Here is a 22,273-nt window from a genome sequence, read left to right on the forward strand (position 1 = left end):
CTTACTAGGCAGGCGGGGATCATTTCACAATGTATACAATTATCAAAATGTTATGTTGTACACTGAAATCAATATGATGTTATAGGTGAATTGTGCCTCAATTTGAAAAAAGATTGCTGGGGCACCGGGGTGGCTCAGTCATTTAAGCGTCCAACTAGATTTCAGCTCAGGTAATGATCTCACGGTTCATGATATCGAGCCCAGCATAGGGCTCTGTGCTGACAGCATGGAGGATTCCTGGTAGGATTCTCCCTCCCTTCTCTCTCTACCCCTTATCCAAGCTCTCTCTCTCTCTCCTTCAAAATAAATAAATGAACATTAGAAAAATAATAAAAGAAGATTGCTTGTATATATACACTCCTAATAAACAGTAAGCTCCTTGAAAACAAACAGGCAAAAAAAAATTCTATTGGCAATAGGATCAAAAAGAATAAAAAGTTGGGAATAAATTCAACTAGGGAGGTATAAGACTTGTATACTGAAACCTATCAATATTGCTGGAGAAAACGAGAGACCTAAACAAAGCGAAAGACATTTCATGTAATGGATCGGAAGACTTAATACTGATAAGATGTCAATACTACTCGAAGTGATCTACAGATTCGATATAATCCCTAGCAAAATCCCATATTTTTCTGCAAATGGAAAAAGACAAGATAATTTTATTTATTCCAAGATTTATGATATGATCACATTTAATAAATACTTTCAGGGAAAAAATTTTTTTAAGTTTATTTATTTATTTATTTTGAGAGAGAAGGAGAGCAGGGAAAGGGCAGAGGGAGAGGGAGAGAGAGAGAATCCAAGTAGGCTCCTCGCTGTCAGCACAGAGCCAGATGTGGGGTTCGAACTTATAAACCATGAGATCATGACCTGAACAAAACCAAGAGTTGAACACTTAACTGACTGAGCCACTCGGGCACCCCAAGAAATACTTTTTAAGTCCTATAAGGAATCAGTAAAAAATAAATGTTACTAGGGGCGCCTGGGTGGCTTAGTCAGTTAAGCGTCCGACTTTCGCTTAGGTCATGATCTCGCGGTTCATGGGTTCAAGCCCCGCGTCGGGCTCTGTGCTGACTGCCAGCTCAGAGCCTGGAGCCTGTTTCAGAGTCTGTGACTCCCTCTCTCTCTGACCCTCCCCGGCTCATGCTGTCTCTCTCTCTCTCTCTCTCTCTCTCCTAGAAATGAATAAAACATTAAAAAGAAAAAAGAAAAAAAATTGTGTAAATTAGTATTTTAAAAAAATAAGTGTTACTAGAAGATTAATGGAAAATAGTATGGGGGTTGTTTAAAAAATTAAATACAGAATTACCCTATTATCCAGCCAGCCCACTTCAGGGTATATGAACACAAGAACTGAACACGGGGATTCAACTAGTATTTGTACGTCCATGTTCAGAGCATCATCATTCACAAAAGCCAAAAGCAACCCAAGTGTCCATTCACACACAGATAAACAGATAAACAAATGTAGTGTGTGTGTGTGTGTATATATATATGTACATATATGCATGTGTATGTATGTATATATACATAACAATGAGATATTATTCAAGTATAAAAAAGGATGAAATTCTGACATGTGCTACAACATGGATGAACCTTGAAAACATTATGCTAAATGAAATAGGCCAAACACAAAGGGAAAAATACTGTATTAGTCCACTTATATGAGGTACCTAGAGTAGTCAAGTTCATAGAAACAGAAATTAGAATAGAGGTTACCAGGGTCTGGGAGGATAGAAGAAGGGGAAGTTATTGCTTAATGAGAACAGAGTTTGTTTGGAGGAAGAAAAACTTTTGGAAAGAAATAGTGACATTGCACAATATTGTGATTGGAATTAGTGCCACTGAACTGTACACTTTGAAACGGTCAAAATGGCAACAAACACAGAAACAAAACAAAACAGATGATTACTATTTTTTCCAAGACCCTTGAGCTTCTTCAACATCGAATTTGTTTTATTTCCCTTAGCATGTAGCAGTCACTTTCGGCCTAAATCTAAAGGAATTTAACTGATACACCCCTACCACTTTCCCATTCTTTGCTGATTAGGAATTCTGAGTAGTTATTAGATAAGCCTTTATACTTTCACTTTTCAGACATCCATGATGCCCATTCAACAACAGTGAAAATAAAAATCCATGTGAACCACGTGTCGCTTCTTGAAAAAAAATGGGAGAAAAATGAGAGACATTTTTGAACTCTAGGTTTATGAAATTTCACTTAAAGAGAATCTGCATTTGGAATCCTATGCTTTATGGGTTAGGCTGAGAGAGATGGAGGAAAGGCCTCTGGCAGAAAGAAGAATGACTATGGGGCACCTGGGTGGCTCAGTCGGTTAAGTGGTTAAGCGTCCGACTTCAGCTCAGGTCATGATTTCATGGTTGGTGGGTTTGAGCCCTGCGTCGGGCTCTGTACTGACAGCTAGCTCAGAGCCTGGAGCCTCCTTCACATTCTGTGCCTCCTTCTCTCTCTGACCCTCCCCTACTCATACTGCCCTTCTCTCTCTCTCTCAGAAATAAATAAAACATTTAAAAACATTTTTTAAAGAAAGAAGAATGATTATAGAAAAGAATTTTATTAAGTTTATTTATTTTGAGACAGAAAGAGTGAAAGAGAGAGAGTGCAAGTGGGAGCAGAGAGAGAGAGACGGGAGAAAGAATCCTAAGCAGGCTCCGCACTGTCAGCGCAGAACCCCATTTGGGGCTCGGACTCATGAACAGTGAGATCATGACTTGAGCCAAGATCAAGAGTCAGACATTTAACCAACTGAGCCACCCAAGTGCCCCTGTGACTGTAGGAAATTTTAAACAAAAAAGAAAACAGCAGTTTGTATACAGAATTGGCAGAAGGTAGCCTAGGGGTTATCAGGATGTGAGGGAGGAGAAAGCCCTATAAGAAAGAAAGGCTGTGCTCTTCCAAGTGAAGGGACATATGAGAAACTTTTACTCAGATATAATGGTCTTGGAAAATAGGCAGTCCATTGATGGCTACTATTTCAGGGAGGATTTGGGATCCCAAAAGATTTAACAAAGGAAGAGTCAAGTAGTACCATCAGAAGTAGCTGGATCTCCTCCCAGAAAAAAAGCCAAACTTTAGGAAATTGTGGGAAGTTACCCTCTGAGGGGCTCCTGGTTGCCTCAGTTGGTAGAGCAAGTGACTCTTCATCTCTGGGTTGCAAGTTCGCGCCCCACTTTGAGTATAGAGACTACTTAAAAATAAAATCTTTAAAAATAAAAAAGAAAGAAAGAAAGTTACCCTCTGAAAGCAGTAAATAAAGAGCAGAGCTGGAAAGGGAGGCACTAGTGTGTACAATTAAGGAAGTGCTGCCTCTCAAGCTTCTGTAAATGCAGACTGTGTATAAAGCAGAACTATTGTCTACAATTCAACTGTGTTTTCTGACCTTGAATCTCCATCCTGCCTGAGGCAGAAAACAATCTTGCCAATTTAAGGCAAACAATCAAATTCAGTTATATCTTAATTTTTGTAGTGTGTTGAGGGGCACCTGGGTGGCTCAGTCAGTTACGTGTCCAACTTCAGCTCAGGTCATGATCTCACAATTCATGGGTTCAAGCCTCAAGTCAGGCTCCATGTCGACAGTGAGGAGCCTGCTTGGGATTTTCGTTCTCTCCTTCTCTCTGCCCCTTCCCCACTCATACTTTCTTGCTCAAAATAAATACATAAACTTAAAAAGAATTTTCTAAATTAATTGTAGTGTGTTTAGGTTTGTTTCTACTTGGTCCTTCTTCCCTTTGGAATTTTATCTCCCTGGGTGAGGATGGGAAGGTGATCATGGAAGTGAGAAGTCACTTTCTGAGAAAGAATGAAATCTGGCCATGTGTAGCAACATGGATGGAACTTGAGGGTGTTAGGCTGAGTGAAATAAGTCAGGCAGAGAAGGACAAATACCATATGTTTGCATACAAGTATAGGAGGATTAGGAGGAACTTAATGGAGGACCATGGGGGAGAAGAAAGGGGGAAATAGTGGGGGAGAGGGAGAGAGGCAAACCATGAGAGACTCTTGAATGCTGAGAACAAACCGAGGACTGATGGGTGTGGGGGAGGAGGGGGGAGATGGGCATGGAGGAGGGCACTTGTGGGGATGAGCACTGGGTGTTATGTGGAAACCAACTTGACAATAAACTATTTGTAAAAAAAAAATAAATTATATTCATCCTATTCAAATTTAAAAAAAAGAAGAGAAGTCACTTTCTCAGTCTCTGCCTCTCTGGTCTTCTCTGCTGGCTATTTTTATTTACTTTCTTAGTATTTTTTGCTTTACAAAACAGAAATGGCTTTTGAACCTATAAGCAGAATTTACTGACTTTTGTTCCTGATATTGAGATGATGTCCCCACCCTTTCCCCTCTCCCCTGTTTTCCCAAACAATGGAGGATTCAGAGCTAATTCTAGGTTGTGGAAAAATCCCTTCTGGAAGAAAGAAAATAAATAAATAAATAAACAAATAATCTTTTTATAAGCCCACCTTACACACAGAGACCTATGCTAAAAGGAGCATGCTTAGGATGTATATAAAACTGGGCTTAGAATGCATACGAAGCCAAGGGAAACCACAGACACCTAGATGCATGAAATGGGAGCCAGAAACCTCCACAGTGACTGCACCACAAAAGGTCATGCATCAGACTGGGTTGAATCTCCAGCTGACAATGGAAAGCTCGTTCCCTGAGGAACAAAGAAGTGTTGGGTTAAGACGAAGTTTTTAGACGTTAGGCTCATTGACTTCATATCTTACTCTAGAAGCTCACCACAAGACAAGAGTTAGAAGAGTATAGTACTATGAAAATAATCTAAGTGCCGTATCTGTTTCCTAGGGCTACCATAGCAAATTACCACAAATTAGGTGTCTTTAAATGTTTGTTTATTTATTTGAAGTTTACTTATTTATTTTGAGTAGGCATGAGCGAGAGAGCAGGGAGAGAGCAGGGAGACAGAGGGAGAGAGAGAATTCCAAGCAGGCTCCCCACTGCCAGCACAAAACCCCATGTGGGGCTCAAACTCATGAACTGTGAGATCATGACCTGAGCCAAAACTGAGTGTTGGACGTTCAACCAACTTAGCCACCCCGTGGCCCCAAATGTTTATTTTTTTTTCATTTTTAATGTTTTATTTATTTCTGAGAGAGAGAGAGACAGACAGCATGAGCAGGGGAAGGTCACAGAGAGGGGATGATACAGAATCTGAAACAGCCTCCAGACTCCGAGCTAGCTGTCAGCACAGAGCCTGACATGGGGCTTAAACCCACGAACCACAAGATCATGACCTGAGCCGAAGTCAGACGCTCACTGACTGAGCCACCCTGGCGCCCCTATTTATTTATTTTTGAAAAAGAGAGAGAGCAAGTGTGCTCAAGAGAGAGTGGGAGAGGAGCAGAGAATGCCAAGAAGACTGTATGCTGTAAGCACAGAGGCTTGAACCCGTGAACACTGAGATCATGAGTCAAAATCAAGAGTAGATGATGCTTAACCAGCTGAGCCACCCAGATGCCCCCTAGGTGTCTTTAAACAACAGCCCCTTCTGTGAAGAAATTGACCATCACTTCATCTTTTCATCACTGGATCAAGGCTCAAATCCCTGGGCGGGAGCATTTGTTTGATTTTGTGTTCTGGCTGCTGAGAAGGAGAAGAGGATTTGTCTCTTTGGTTTGTGTAGTGGGAAATGAACTGCTACCTCTCACCCGGAAAGGGTTGGATGGTGGACAGGAAAAAACAAAGCCCATTATTCTGGGTCTTAGGAATAACTATTACAAGCTTCCTTTTTCGTTTTCTTTTTGTAAAGAGACGAAAGTAATTCAGATGCTACTGTCTGGGAAGGGAAAGTTTCTACGTGAGGTAAGTTTTTCTTTTCAGGCCATGGGAAGCTTAGTGTAACAACTTCTTATTGTGGACCTCCTCCCACTTGAAGTTTCATTACACAGGTGGTATGTTCTGAATATCTGGAGGGAACTGATAAGACTCATGGCAAATCTAAAACAAGAAAGCCCTTTCTTATTTTCTCTACTCTCTAGCTCCAGCGATGCAAACTCTGCTAGATTGGCACCTAGTCTCTGGATTTAGATTACTATTAGATTATGGAAAACACTGTTGCTTAGGAAATGAAGTTTTGTGGACAAAAGGATTATGCTGAAATATTTTCATGTGTCCTTCTAAAACTCAGGCAAAGTACAGAATTGGATTGGAACATTCTGGAAAGAGCTACAAGAACCACAGTGGGTCTTGTGAAAGATAAATAGAGGTGTAGTTGTCAAAGAAAGAACCCTCATGACAAGCAAGTCCCTGAATGAGAACTGTCCAGCTAAAACCCAGAATTGGGGAGGGGGAATTTGGGGGATTTTAAAATTTCTCTGGGAGTAAGAAAGAGATTCATTTTGGGGAATATCAATTTCTCTTAAAACATAGGGGAAAAGGATCATTTGTTAAATTCCAAATGTTATGATTTTTAAAAATAGCTAGCATAGTATTATTTGGGTGGTGTCATCTAATAAAATAGACTTTAAAAAAGGGGTACCTGAGTGGCTCAGTCGGTTGAGCACCCAACTTTGACTCAGGTCATGATCTCGCAATTTGTGGGTTCAAGCCCCACGCTGGGCTGTGTGCTGACAGCTCAGAGCCTGGAGCCTGCTTCAAATTGTGTATTTCCCTCTCTCTCTGCCTCTCTACACTCATGCTCTGTCTCTGTCTTTCTCTATCTCAAAATAAATAAATAAACATATAAAAAGAGATAGAAAATATAACTGAGCAGGAAATAATATGACTTCTCAGGCAGTATATAATGTAGCTGATGGGTAAAAAAAATTAATTTTCTGCCTTGACCTATTTCAAAGGCTTCAGAGGCCAGTATCAAAGAGGCATTCATAAAGGCTTTGAGGAGCTACACTAACTAGACTGCTTGTCTTATTTGCCCCAGACCAGTGTCTGGGAAGCCAGCCCAGGATGCGTGGGCGGGACTTGTCTGATATTACCTTGATCTCCTTCCCTAGAACATGCAAAGGGTATACTGTGTTCCAGGAACAACTGATACAAAATGGTCAACACACAACAAATTCTGAAAACCTCGACAAATTCTGAAAAACCCACCTACTGAACTTCAAGTCTGACAAGAAACTAGAAAACATTAAAAACACAAAACAGAACACACAGAAATGTAAACTCCTTCCAAAACCAAAAATCACCATAAATAAAGACAAATCTCAAAGGACAAACCAGGAGAAATACTTTGTACCATTTGGTAACAGGTTCCTATTCTTAATATATATTATTAGAAGTAAATCACTCCCTAGAGGGAGAACAAAAGGAGAAAAACATAAATAGGCATCTCATGAAAAATTATAAACAAATGGCTAATAACATGAAAAGGCTTTCAATATCACCAAAAATTTAAATATACAAATGAATACAGCAGTAAGAAAATGTTTTCACCTACCGGAGAGGCAGCAGTATAAAAGACCAATACTACCCAGTGAATATCCAGGTTATGGAAATCAAGCAATCATGTCCTGTGAGTGAAAATGCAAATTGATACAGCTTTTTTACAGCATTATATGCCCAATGCTCATCAACCTTTACAACGTATTTCTTTTAAAGCATCAGTTCCTTTACTAGGAATGTATCTTACAGGCATATTCAAATAAATGGAAAAAGAAATGTATACAAGGTTGTCCATTGCAGTGTTATAATAGGAATTTTAAAGCCACCCCCCCAAAAAAACAAAGAAACCCTAAGTTCAATGAAAATATCCAATTAAAAGGAAATAGTTAAATAAATTAGTAAACATCCATCTAATGGAAGACTCTGGAGCCATTAAAAATAATGAAATCAATATCTTTTTACCACATCAGTGTTCAGCTCAATAAATTATTACAAAGCAATTACACCCACTAACAGCCCAGGTGCCCCTTCATGCACCTTCCTAGTTACAAGCAACCCCTCCAGAGGTAACCATTTCCTGAATTGTATCACTACAGATTAGTTCTCCTTATTTTATTTTTAAATATTTTTTTATTTATTTCTGAGACAGGGAAAGAGAGAGAGAGAGAGAGAGAGAGAGAGAGAAACAGTGTGAACAGGGGAGGGTCAGAGAGAGAAGAAGACACAGAATCGGAAGCAGGCTCCAGGCTCTGAGCTAGCTGTCAGCACAGAGCCCGACGCGGGGCTCGAACCCACAAACCATGTGATCATGACCTGAGCCGAAGTCAGACGCTTAACCGACAGAGCCACCCTGGCGCCCCTAGTTTTCCTTATTTGAAACTTTATGTAAGTGTAACCATACAGAATATTTTCTTTCATGTCTGGTTTCTTTAGTCATCATTATTTGTAAGATACAGTCGCATTGAATCTTGTTTTTTTTTCTTTTTTTTCCTTAGAGAGAGAGAGAGAGAGAGAGACAAAGAGAGAGAGAGAGATTGAGAGACAGTGTGAGCAGGGGAGGGTCAGAGAGAGAGGGAGATACAGAATCTGAAACAGTCTCCAGGCTCTGAGCTGGCAGTCAGCACAGAGCCCGACGCGGGGCTTGAACTCACAATCTGTGAGATCATGACCTGAGCCGAAGTCGGACGCTTAACCGACTGAGCCACCCAGGCACCCCTAGTCACATTGAATCTTGCTATAATTTGTTAATTTCTGTTTTTACATGATATTTTTATTTTCATTGAGGTAGTATGATCTTGTCCATATTAATGGAATTGCACTTCAATTACCATTTGACCAACTTTTTTTTTTGTAATATTCATTAATCAGAATTCAGGTAGAGATGGGAAAAGGAGAATCCAAAATCTCCAACAATACAGCTCATGGAGGTATAAAGTGGTATGACATTTTTTGAAGATATCTGGCAATATTTATCAAATGTTTAAATGTATATACTGTTTCACTTAGCATTTTCATTTCTAGGAATTTATTTTAAAGATAGTGTACAGGTATGTAAAGACATAAGGAATGTTTATTGTTTATTAATAATATTAAAAACTTGAGGGGGGCCTGGGTGGTTCAGTTAGTTGAGCATCTGACTTTTGATACCGGCTTAGGTCATTCCAGGGTCATGGTATCAAGCCCCAAGTCTGGCTCTGTGCTGAGCATGGAGCCTGCTTAAGATTCTCTCTTTCTTTCCCTCTGCCCCTTTCCCTTCTTGAGAGCACTCTCTCTCTCTCAAATTAAACAACAACAAAAAATAAAAATAAACCTTGAAATAATTTAAATGTCCAAGGACAAGACAGGTTAAATATGGTACCTCCATTTTATACTATCAATATTCTTCTCATAGCATCCAATAGAAACAGACTCTGGGCTGCTTGGATGGTTCAGCCGGTTAAGGGTCCAACTCTTGGTTTCAGCTCAGGTCATGATGTCAACAGTTTGTGGGTTCAAATCCCGCATCGGGCTCCAAGCTGACAGTGCAGAGCTTGCTTGGGATTCTCTCTCTCTCCCTCTCTCTGTCCCTTCCCCCCTCTCAAATAAATAAATAAATAAGATTTTTTAAAAAAAGGAAAAAGAAACAGACTCTGGGTGGTTTGGGGAAAAATTAGAATGTGCTAAAAATATCTTGTATTTCATGAAAAGAAAGAAAAAGTTGAAGAATTAATAGGAATTGATGGAATCAGGGCAGTTTCAGAGAATGAGGTGTCCTATTTACTTCATATAATTCTGTACTCTGTGTGTGTGTGTGTTCGTGTGTGTGTAACAAAGACACATTATATTTATAATTTTTAAAACTTTAGGAAAGAATTGTCATGTTTTGTTTTGTTTTACAAAAGCTAATATGAGTAACATATTCTTAGGACATCAGTTTAGATTCATTTGGCCCAGCGTTCCTATGTGTATAAACTTTGAGTTAACTCTCTCAATATTATCCTGGACACAGTATATTATCTATATATCTGTCTATCTATCTAATATATATATCTATAATATTCTGCATAGACTATGAGCTCAAAATTTGGTGGCTTAAAATAACAAGCATTTCTTATTTACAGTTTCTGTGGGCCAAGAATTACAGAAGGGGCTTGGCTGGGTGGGTTTGACTTAGGGTGTGTCATCAGAGTGCAATTCAGGTGACATTTGGGGCTGCAGTCATTGCAGACTTTCTGGGCTTCCAGGATGTTTCCCTCACATGGCTGTTAACAGAAAACCTCAGTTTCTTTTTGTTGGGTGGGGACCTCAGATCCTCACTACATGGACCGTGTTTAGGGCTGCTTGAGTATCTTCACAACACAGCACCTGCTCCTCACCCCACTCCCAGTAAGTGATCCAAAGAATGCTAGGCAAAAGCCATAATATCTTATTTTACCCTATCCTCCGAAAGGACATACCATCACCTCTGCGGTATACTACTAGCCACACAGACCAGCCCTGTACACTGTGAGAGGGGACTCCACAAGGGAGTTGTTTAGAGAAAATACCCTGTTTTCCTACTCTACTTCTGGTCACCAAATGTGTGTGTGTTTGTGTGTGTGTGTTTCCCACATACTGACTAATACTCCAACAATTCAGTTGGGTGTCCTACAATTCAATTCAGTTTTGACACCATCTACCTGGAGTTAGCATCAGATCCCATACATTAGGGGCTCAGTCCTACAAGACCATCTTCAAGACTTGAGACATCAACCACAAGTCCTAAGCTGCCACTCATACTTCTGATCACTGAATCTATAAATTGAGGTTCTCATGACCCCATCCTCAGGTTTGATAATTTGCTAGAATAGGTCACAGAACTTAGGGAAATACTTATGCTTACCATTTTATTATGTAATAAAGGATATAGATGACAGCCAGACAGAGGGATACATTGGAAGAGGTTAGAAAGGGTTCCCATGCAGGACCTCTGGAGTTTGGGTGTGCCATGTTTCCAGTACGTGGATTTGTTTAGCAACTTGGAAGCTCCCTGAACCCTGTAGTTCAGGAATTTTAATGGAAGCTTCATAATGTGACTATGATTGATTATTAAGTCCTTTCCTTGGGTAGGGTGTAGGGCTAAAAACCTCCTAATCATGACTCAGTCTTTATGGTGACCAGCCCCCATTCTGGAGCTATCCAGGAGCATGCTGAATCAACTCGTTAGAACAAAAGATGCTTCTACCACCCAGGAAATTCCAAGAAATTTAGGAGCTCTGTCAAGAATCAGAGTCAAAGACCAGATATTCAAACAAAGCATCCTTATCACTTAGAAAAGTACAAAGGTTTAAAGAGCTCTGGCCAGGGGTTGGGGATAAAGATGGAAGCGTATGCTTCTTATTACATCGCAATATCAGAGGAGTAAATACTAGGAAACAGGGATCAGTGGAGGCCATCTTGGAGGCTGCCTACGAATGTACCATTTTGACTGCTTCTGGGGAGGGGAAACGGATGGTTTGGGCTAGGACAGGAAAGGAAACTTTTCACTGTTTATGCTTTTATACTTAAAAAATATTTTGAATCATGCTGAATATATTAAAAATGTTTAATGTTTATTTTTTGAAAGAGAGAGTGTGAGTGGGAGAGGGGCAGAGAGAGAGGGAGACATAGAATTCAAAGCAGGCTCTAGGCTCTGAGCTGTCCGCACAGAGCCCAACATGGGGCTGGAACTCACAAACCATGAGATTGTGACCTAAGGTGAAGTTAGACACTTAACCAATTGAGCAATCCAGGCACCCCCCATGTTGAATATATTAAGAAAAACATTTCTCCTACCAGCTCCTCATGATTTTAAAGTAAAGTAAAAAATGATTCTCCTACCAGTTTCCCATGATTTATTTATGTGTTTGGTTGTTTATTTAAACCAGGACATTTATTGTGTGATTAAATGTTGAAACCCTTAAGATGAACTGGATGCTGCAACGGCTGGCCCCTTGGGTTTAGGTGTTGTTCATGGGCTCAGGAATCCATACCTGAATCTGCAGTAAACAATTTTTAGGTGCCTCATTTGACTGATCCCAGTGGTATTTTGTCTTTCAGCCTTGGCACTCCAGTTATACTTTCTCTTCTGCTTGGCAGGATAGCAACATTTGCCAAAGGTCAATTTTTTTTAACATTTATTTATTTTTGGGAGAAAGAGTGCGAGTAGGGGAGGGGCGATGAGAGGGAGATAGAGTATCTGAAGATCTGTGCTGATAGCAGAGAACTCAATGCAGGGTTTGAATCCACAAACAACGAGATCATGTCCTGAGCTGAAGTCAAACACTTAACCAATTGAGCCACCTAGACACCTGCCACAGGTCAACTTCTGAAGGTGGTCGGCCTTGGAGCCAGAGCAGGGGCACAATGTGTGGGTCTTACCGTGATGCTTTCCAAATGATGACGTCACCTTTGTCATCTTGTTTCCACTGCCAGGACCAAAGAGCCTCCATGATTTAGAGTGGTGGTTCTCAAATTTAACGTGTGATAGAATGACTGTAGGACTTGTTTTTGTTTTTTCTTCTAAGTTTATTTATTTATTTTGGAGAGAGAGAGAGTACATGTGTGTATGCAAGCAAGGGAGGGACAGAGAGAGAGGGAGAGAGAACCCCGAGCAGGCTCCACATTATCAGTGCAGAGCCCAACACGGGGCTTGAAACCAAGAACTATGAGATCATGACCTGAGCTGAAATCAAGAGTCGGATGTGTAACTGACTGAACAACCCAAGTGTCCCACCAAAAGACTTATTAAAATGCAGATTGCTGGGCCCCACTGCCAGAGTTTCCGATTCAGTAGGTCAAGGATAGGGATTGAAAATTTGTATTTCTAACAATTTTTAAAGTGATGCTGATACTGTTGCAGGACAGTCAAGAAAGAATTCTTGAGATGTTTTAGGGTGCAACTGATTAAGTTGTTTTAAATAGCAGGAGGACAGGACCCATGGACAGAAAATGCCACTATTGCTGTATGAGGCTGGTGGTTATATGCTTGGTGCTCAAGGGGGAGGGATTTGTGCAGGGAGTATTAGATCATATATGTTTCTTCAAATTTCTACTCATAAAGCTACTTTCACAAGATTTCTCTGGTGCTTATCATTCAGTTCAATATTAGCTGTTGGTGAGATATATATAGGCCATCATGAGACCCTTTAAGAATGTAGCAACCAGCATGTATTTGATTCTTATCGAAACTATGCAGGCTATAGGTCAGCCTTCTGCGCGAAAGGTGAATATTTCTCTGCTTCTATTCCTTTTCAATACTGCTGGTCCAGGGAGCACATTTTGAGAAACTCTGATTTAAACCCACTCTGTCCAATACATTATCCACTAGCCACATTTGATTATTAAGAACTTCAAATGAGTCTAGTCCAAATTGAGATGTGCTGTAAGTACATACTGGATTTGAAAGACTTAATACAAAAGAATGTAAAATATCTCCTTAGTAATTTTCTTCATTGATTCTATGTTGAAATGATAATATTTTAGATATATTGGGTTAAAGAAAATATATTAAAAATTCCACATTGTTTTTTGTTTTAAGTTTATTTATTTGGGTTATATATGTTGGTTACCAGAAAATTTCAGTTAACATATGTGGCTTGTATTACATTTCTGTTGGACAGTGCTGATTCAGACAATTCTTTGTTCTCTCCTCTTCAATGCTTACTATTTCTGGTCCTGTAACACCAGGATTTTGTTAAGAGACTAAATCTGATAAACTGTCTAAATTATTAGTAAGTGATGACTTAATAAATTTGCTCCAGTTAAAGCCTGTTTCAACCTGCTGTTCACATATAAAAGAGTAACTAATAGGGGGAATTTTCTAACATTTTAACAGCCAGGTGGAGAAGCTACCTTTGGTTAGTCAGATCTTCTCAATTCTTCTTGGCTTCCACTAAAGTCCAGCCACTTCTGTGGCTTCAGCACAGGGAAGGACAGGACCCTCAGGCAAAAGAATTCATTCCCTTTTTTCAGGCTTGACAGAAGTTTCTTCTCATAATATAGCCATGTTAAAAAAGAAAAACCAAATTAATGTTAAACTACAAAACAGCTATTTTAAAAGCTTTTAAGTTACACCACTTCATGAATGTCACATTCTTTTCTTTATGTGGGCCAAAGGAATTTTTAAGAATATTTTTTGTTGGGGCACCTGGGTGGCTCAATCGGTTGAGCATCCAACTTCGGCTCAGGTCATGATCTCACAGTTTGTGGGTTCGAGCCCCACGTTGGGCTCTGTGCTGACAGCTAGCTCAGAGCCTGGAGCCTGTTTCAGATTCTGTGTCTCCCTCTCTCTCTGACCCTCCCCTGCTCATGCTGTCTCTCTCTCTCTCAGAAATAAATATAAAACATGTTTTTAAAAAAGAATATTTTTTATTGTAGGGACGCCTGAATGGTTCAGTCAGTTAAGTGTCCAACTTTGGCTTAGGTCATGATCTCACAGTTCTGGACTTCGAGCTGACCGCACAGAGCCTGCTTCAGATCCTCTGTCCCCATCTCTGCCCCTCCTCCACTTGCATTCATTTCCTCTCTCTCTCTCTCTAAAAAAAAAAATTAAAAACACTTAAATTTATAAATCTTAAAGTTTAATTTTATTTATTTATTTTTAGTAACCTCTCTACCCTAGGTAGGGCTCAAACTCACAACCCCAAGGTCAAGTATTGCATTCTCTTCTGACTGAGTGAGCCAGGGGCCCCTCAAAGGAATTTATTGAATTCATACACTAGTAAACATTTTCATAACCTTTAGCTTAATCACTTGCTAGTTACTTTATCAAGTAGAAAAATTTTGTTTCTATATAAGAATAATAATTAACCAGCTAATTCAGTCATCATGAGTCATTTTCTTTTTTTTTTTTTTATTTTATTTTAGAGAGAGAGAGCATGTAAGCCGGGGAGAGGGGCAGAAGAAGAGAGAGATAATCCCAAGCAGGCTCCACACTCAGTGCAGAGCCCACTACACGGCTCAATCCCACAACCTTGGGATCACGACCTGAGCCAATATTAAGAGTCAGATGTTCAACCGACTGAGTCACCCAGGTGCCCCATAAGTCATTCTATTTTTAATATAGTAACTCAAATAGAATTACATAAAGTATTTTATAATTAGTTTTCTGAAAGCTACACGTTCATGTAATTTAAACAATCAAATAAGGCTACAAATTTTAATATTTCAAACAGTGGTCCGTTCCATTTTCTGTTCTCAGATTGTTTTAGGTGGGAAACAGTTTTTCCTTCAAGGTTATTCACAAAGTCTATACACTAAGTAACAGTTTCCCAACAAGGATGTTTCTATTGAAAAGCCTAATACCTTTGTTACTTATTTACTTGTTTTTTGATATATGTTCCCAAGAGGCAACCAGTTTTCACCTTCTTGGGTAATTCTTTTGGAATTTACCGCCTGGTCTCTAAAATAACAAGCATTGATACCTTTTTTTTTTTAAGTTTATTTATTTTTGAGAGAGGCAGAGACAGTGTGTGTGTATAGGTTGGGGGGTGGAGGGGATAAAGGCAGAGAAAAAGGGAGAGAGAGAATCCCAAGTAGGTTCCATGCAGTCAGCACAGAGCCCAGTGTGGGGCTCAAACTCACACACTCATGAGATTATGACCTGAAGTGAAACCAAGAGTCAGATGCTTAACCGACTGAGCCACCTGGGTTCCCCTGCATTGCTATTTCTTATTTTCCAAATTCAGGCATTATCTATTGTCTTCCTTTCATGGAAGATGAGGATTTAACTCTTTTGCTGTTCCATACCATGTCACAAGTACCCTTCCCATTTCCTTATCTTTCTTTTTTTTTCTTTTAAATGTTTTATTTATTTCTAGGAGAGAGAGAGAGAGAGACAGCGTGAGCAGGGGAGGGTCAGAGAGAGAGAGAGTCACAGACTGAAACAGGCTCCAGGCTCTGAGCTGGCAGTCAGCACAGAGCCCGACGCGGGGCTCGAACCCACGAACTGCGAGATCGTGACCTAAGCGAAAGTCGGACGCTTAACCGACTAAGCCACCCAGGCGCCCCTCCTTATCTTTCTTATATATTGAAATAGAATTTCAAAAGAGCAACATACAGCATTTGCTTTATTATGACTATGTAAATGCTGTTTTCACACTCTCATCCTGATGAGCACTGAATAATGTGTAGAACTGTTGAGTCACTATACTGTACTGCTGGAGGCCGAGCCAACTCCGGCAGGTCCAGGGGTCCCTGAAGGATGGATGGTGGGTGTCGGCGAGAGAGAGAGTGAGAGAGCCCCAGAGATTCTTTCTGATCACCAGGCAGGCATCTCTGTCCTGTCGGTTTTTGTGTCTTTATTTAAAGGTTCAGCAACAAGATGAAGTCAGAGAAAATAATTTCTTACAATGGGAGGCCTTTTGTGATATCAATAGAAGAATTATTCAGAACAAGGAAATAACAGAATGTTCTTAGTGAAAAACAGGATAACATATAGGTCAAATTGTATATAGATAAGCTAGGAGTATTTTGTCTGGCTCTCAAGAGGATGAATGTTTTTGAATTGGTTTTTTGTAGAAACTATCATGGGGGCCCTGAATGGGTCAGTCTTTTGCCCCTGGGTTTATGTTTTAGCTACTCTTATCTATCCTCATCCCAGCTGCCAGTGTAAGAGAGGGTGTTTGTGGAATGTAGGCCTTGAGGAAGGGACTGTTATGCTTCACCAATTAGCAAAGATATATGTAGTAACTATGTGTTGCTCTTAACCCCAAAATAAGCCCTTTGTCTCAGGTCCAGGCTCAATTGTAATTCTTGTGTTTTTAACCCCCTAAGTCTCGGATCTACAAGGCCCATAGGAAGAGCCTTTTGACAAACACCCACAGAGCTTTCATCTAAAATCTCTTTTGTAAAGGCAGGAATATGTTCTTTTGTTATGAGGTATCTGTGTTCAGAATATGGGTCTGATATGGAATATTGTGAGGCCTGGTCCATACCAGTAGGCTCATTTCCAACATGAGCCAGTAGTAGCAGAAAGAGATACCAGTTTTCGTTTCTTATGGCAGGAGCTGTGCAAACATCGCCATTTCCTTGCTGTGATTGCCATCCAGAGAGGCCGGTGTGGCTCCCGGCACTGTACACCTGAAACTAATAGAACACTGTATGTTAGCTATACTGGAATTAAAATTAAAGACTTAATAAAAACTAAAACTAAATAAATGCTATTCTTATCATAGTTAGTATTATACTATGAGCACTTTTCCTTTCTTTTACATTTTATCTATTGTGTGATTATCTTGTTTTTAATTTATTAATGTAACCCCAAACTTCTTCTAGTTATAGGAATCTGCTCTTGATACATGCAAAAACATTGGTATTCTAGCAATAATATTTTATCAATTTAATCTTCTTTTAGACATCTACTCCAGAGCTTTCTATATGACTACAGCCTATATTGGTTTCTCTGTAGATCTGTACCACTATTTTGCTGGTATCTGCCCTTACCATCTTCCTAAGGGTTTACTTTAGCTCCGTTCTGGTTGGACTCCTGATTTTGTGTCATATTTTTCCCCCTTCCTGGTTTACTCCTTGACTTTGGTAGAGTCCATTTCCTAGTGGTTTTTGAGAGAAGGTAAGTGGGGAACAGATTTTTTTTTGAAATGTTTTATGCCTGAAAATATGTTTACTTTCACATTTAATTGATAATTTGTCTGAGTAGGGAATTTTAGGTTAGAAATAATTTCCTCTCAAAGAAGTTTCCTGAGAATGGACACTAATAACTATCTTCATAGTAATGCTCTTACCAAGAGGTTTACTATCATTTTTACTGTGTTTTAAAATCCTGCTGGAAGGATTTATTCTTTATCCTTGGTGCTTTAAAATTTCACAATGAAAAGCCTTCATGGAAGCCCATTTCCATCCATGTTTACTAGACAGTTGGTAGAACTTTTCTGTCTGGAAATTCATGTCCTATGGTTCAGTAAAAAAAATACTGAATTACTTCTGGATAATTTTTCTCCCCTCTATTTTTCTCTATTCTCCCTTTCAAAAACAAACAAACAAACAAATCTCCTTCTCTTCGAAAATGTTATTCCTCTCAGTCTGATCTTACATTGTTTTTCTCTCTCTTCTATAATCTTTCTTATTTTTTAGTTTTTCTTCAACTTTCTGGGAGATCTCTTCAACCCTGAATTCCCAAATTACAGCTGAGTTTTTAATTTCTGTGATCATATTTTTAGTTTCCAACACTTTGTATTGCTCTTTAAAATTTAGAATTTAGGGGCTCCTGGGTGACTCAGTTGGTTAAGGGTCCTGATTTGATTTTGGCACAGGTCATGATCTCAGGGTTCATGAGATCAAGCCCTGCCTTGGGCTCTGTGCTGAGTGTGGAGCCTGCTTGGGATTCTCTCTCTAAAAAATTTTAGAGCCAAAATCAAGAGTGGGACACTTAACCGACTGAGCCAAATTTATAAAAATTTTTACTTGGTATACTTGTTCTAGTGTTCTAGTATACTTGTTTCTACTTTCAAATGAACCTGGTATCACCTAGTCCAGTGACCCTGTATTTTACTCTTTCTAAAGAACAAGTTTTCGTTCTTCTGCCAGAATGGAAGAAACAAAGTTGTTTGTCAGCAGATGTGTGGGTGGGCACCTAGGAACCTAGCATTTCCTAATCAGATTTTCAATCTTTCTGTCTTTAGCCCCCTATTTTCCCCCAATTCAGAAGTATCTGGTGCCACCAACTCTGAGTCTTTTATGAGTTTTCTGGATATAAATCAGATTGATTCTCTGTTTGTTTGTTTTTTCCATTGCTGTCTTAAGATCTGGCAAGTCAGTTAATACCCATCCATCTCCATTCCAGTTGCCAAAATATTATTGGTATTATCATTTTTGTTTTCTTTATCCTTACTGGTTTATGCTTTTTTTTATTTTATTTTTTAGATACCTTCATTGTTTCTATAATGAAATTTTGCCAAAAGGGAACTTTTCGGCAACAAACACAGTTGTTCAAAGTATCTTTTTAAGTAGAAGTCAGAAATATGTTAATATTGTTTAGTAAAAAAAATTATTTTAAAAAACCAGATGTTGAATTGGCCCAGGTAGTGAACAAATCACACACACTCTATTTCCTATCTTTCTAACTTCCTGATGAAATAATTCAAGAATTGTAAAAACAAATTTTTTTTGTTTTCTGGAAACCAAAGAGGAACCCCTTTCCCACTTTAGTCTTGATGTAGTTTCTATGGATCTGAGTCTATTGAAAGGTTTGGAGCAGAGAAGCAACTATACAGACAATTTTCTAAAGTTTGGTACTATCTTTGGATAAAACAAACCAAGCAAGCAAGCAAACAAACAAACAAACCTTGTACATTGAGAATTCCCCAAAGATTACCTCTTTTGGGATAAAAATATAAGCTGGTATTGTCTTTATTTTAGGTTACTAAAAGATAAGCCACATTTAGATATACCCTATGCATTCAATTCAACAAATGTTTATTGAGTGCTTGCTATGTGCTGGGCACTGCTCTTGTCACTGAGAATATAACAGTGAACAAAACAGACAAAACTCCTTGCCCTTGTGGAACTTCATTCCAGCAGAAGAAGATGCAATAAACAATACACGTAATAATTACAAGAATATGTAGTATGTGAGAAGACTACAAGTGTTACAGGAAAAAACAAAGCAGAGAAAGGAGAGGATCTGGAGTAGATAGGTTGGAGGGCTAGCTACAACATTATTTAGGGTGATCAGTGAAGGTATCATTTGAAAGGTATCATATGAGTAAAGACTTGAAGAAGGTGAGCAAGTTAATAGTGAAGTTATTTGTGGGAAGAGTGTTCCAGGCAGAGAAAACAGAGGGGCAAGATGACCACTGTGATTGGAACAGAATGAAGAAGAACGCAGTAGGAGATCAGGTCAGGGAGATGAGGTAGTGGGAGGAACTTCAACTTTTGTGGAGTCTTCTTGGCTATTACAAAGGTTTTTGTTTTTACTTTAATGAAATGGGAACCATTGCAGGGTTTTGAGTAGAGGAATAACAAGAGTGAATGCAGTGAGATCATTTTAGGAGCTATCTCAGCATCCAGAAGAGAGATGGCTTAGACCAAGATGGTAGCAATAGATATGGTGAGAAGTGATCAGATTCTACATATATTTTGAAGGAGAAATGAACCAGATTTCCTGGTGGGCAGGATATGCAATGTGAGAAAGAAGGGAATCAAAGGTGATTTCAAATGAATCTTGGTGACTTTCTATATTCCAAAGATAAGTAGAAACTCCTAAGTTCCCATGCATTCTCATATGTAGATGCAAAATAACAATGGAATGCTGTTAACTGTTTTAATGGAAAAAGTTCTTGATCCTTGGCTGCTATACCTTGCTGTCTCTGAATTGGCAAATTACTGTGGCAGAGAGATTAACTGGCTGAGATCCAACTACTTTTAGGCAACCACAGTGGAAAAAGAGAAAATGAGTTTTTAAAAAATGTTCATCACAACAGTCAAATGACATCAATGAAGTACCTTAAGACCACCACCTCCTTCGTTTTCTTGTCTGGGAAGATCTTCTCTTGCATCTCTGTTTCGTGCCCATGTATCACTCCTAGAGAAAAGCCCGCCAGCAGAATGGTGCACCCTTGGCGTGGGAGGCCTAGCTCAGGGGAAACTGAATAGCTCAGTGACTGACACAAGTTCTGAGGGAGTGCAAACCATCTACCAACACAGTTTTTTGTCCTTAATAAAAAAAAAATGAATCACCATAAAAAGCTTGGAAAAAGAAAGCATGATATGTAAGAAACAGTCATAAGCAAAGAAACTGGCAAGTTTAGAGTTAAGTACAAATAGTTGTTGATAAAGTTATTTTGAAGTTTAATGCAATTCCTCAGAAGATATTCTTAAAATAGGAGTGACAAAATAAGAAAAATTAATAGCAATCTTGAACTGATTCACAACAAAAGTGAAAGTAGGGTAAAAGACAGAGGGAAAAATCTTGCTAAAAGTGTGCTCTATCGTATGCAATAGGAAAAAAGACAGTCTCTTCAACCAATGGTATTGGGAAAACTGGACAGCCACATGCAAAAGAATGAAACTGGACCACTTTCTTATACCATACACAAAAATGAACTCAAAATGGATGAAAGACCTAAATGTGAAACCTGAAACCATAAAAAATCCTAGATGAAAACATAGGCAGAAATGACTTTGATATCTGCCTTAGCAACTTTTTCTAGATATGTCTCCTGAGACAAGGGAACAAAAGCAAAAATAAACTATTGGGACTTCACCAAAATAAAAAACTTCTGCAAAGCAAAGGAAACAGTACACAACACTAAAGACAACCTTCTGAACGGAAGAAGATATTTGCAAATGAAATATCTGTGAAAGGGTTAATATCCAAAATATATAAAGAGCTTCTACAACTCAACACCAAAAAACCCCAAATAATCCAAATGGGCAGAAGACATGAACAGACATTTCTCCAAAGAAGACATCCAGATGGCCAACAGACACATGAAAAGATGCTCAACATCACTGGTCATCAAGGAAATGCAAATCAAGACCACAATGAGATATCATCTCACACCTGTTGGAATTGCTAAAATCAAAAACACAAGAAATGGCAAGTGTTGGTGAGGATGTGGAGAAAAAGGAACACTCATGCACAGTTGTTGGGAATGTAAAATGGTGCAGTCACTGTGGAAAACAGTATAGAGGATCCTCAAAAAATTAAAAACAGAATTACCATATGAACCAGTATTCTTCTAGTGGATATTTACCCAAAGAATATGCAAACATCAATTTGAAATGATATATGCACTCCTATGTTAATGTAGCATTATCTCTACTATATATATATATGTATATAATCTATATAATAATTTATATATAATCTATATAATATCTTTATATATAAATATAAATATATAGTTATATCTTGCCATTTGCAACAACATGGATGGATCTAGAGGGTATAATGCTAAGTGAAAAAAGTGACTCAGAGAAAGACAAATACCATATGATTTCATTCATGTGTGAAATTTAAGAAACAAAACAAACAAAGGCGGCACCTAGGTGGCTCGGTCAGTTGAGTGTCTGACTCTTGATTTTGGCTCAGGTTATGATCTCGTGGTTTGTAGAATCAGGCCCTGCATCAAGCTCCATGCTGACAGTGCAGCACAGATCTCTGCTTAGGATTCTCTCTTTCCCTCTCTCTCTGCCCCTCACCCACTCATGCATGCACACATGCACTCTCTCTCTCAAAATAAATAAACATTTTTTAATTAAAAAAAGAAACAAAACAAAAAAGAGACAAACAAAAATAAACAGCATCTTAAATATAGAGAGCAAACTGGGGGGGCAGTTTATAGATATATAAATATATCTATATATTTATAGAGGGCAAATATAGAGGGCAGGAGAGTGAGGGCATGGGGGAAATAGGTG

General features: G+C 39.0%; 1 protein-coding gene across 1 annotated transcript; it reads right to left on the reverse strand.

Annotated features, from left to right (window-relative positions):
- Positions 1 to 11,861: 11,861 nt before the first annotated feature.
- Positions 11,862 to 12,308, reverse strand: LOC120247909 (60S ribosomal protein L37-like). The gene is made up of 2 exons (XM_039256000.1): positions 12,208 to 12,308; positions 11,862 to 12,006 (listed from the first exon to the last, which is right to left on the reverse strand). Exons 1-2 carry the CDS (start codon positions 12,306 to 12,308, stop codon positions 11,862 to 11,864), a joined length of 246 nt encoding a protein of 81 aa, XP_039111931.1.
- Positions 12,309 to 22,273: the final 9,965 nt, after the last annotated feature.

Source organism: Hyaena hyaena, unplaced genomic scaffold (assembly GCF_003009895.1).
Source record: "Hyaena hyaena isolate Hyena2069 unplaced genomic scaffold, ASM300989v1 scaffold_553, whole genome shotgun sequence".
NCBI classification, from domain to species: Eukaryota; Metazoa; Chordata; class Mammalia; order Carnivora; family Hyaenidae; genus Hyaena; species Hyaena hyaena.

Bases quoted from the DNA above. Each gene is read 5' to 3' on its own strand.
- LOC120247909 (XM_039256000.1), bottom strand. From the start codon at position 12,308: ATGACAAAGGTGACGTCATCATTTGGAAAGCATCACGGTAAGACCCAC. The intron at 12,007-12,207 runs TGGCAGGTGTCT...AAAATTGACCTT, and splicing joins CACCTTCAGAAGTTGACCTG to TGGCAAATGTTGCTATCCTG.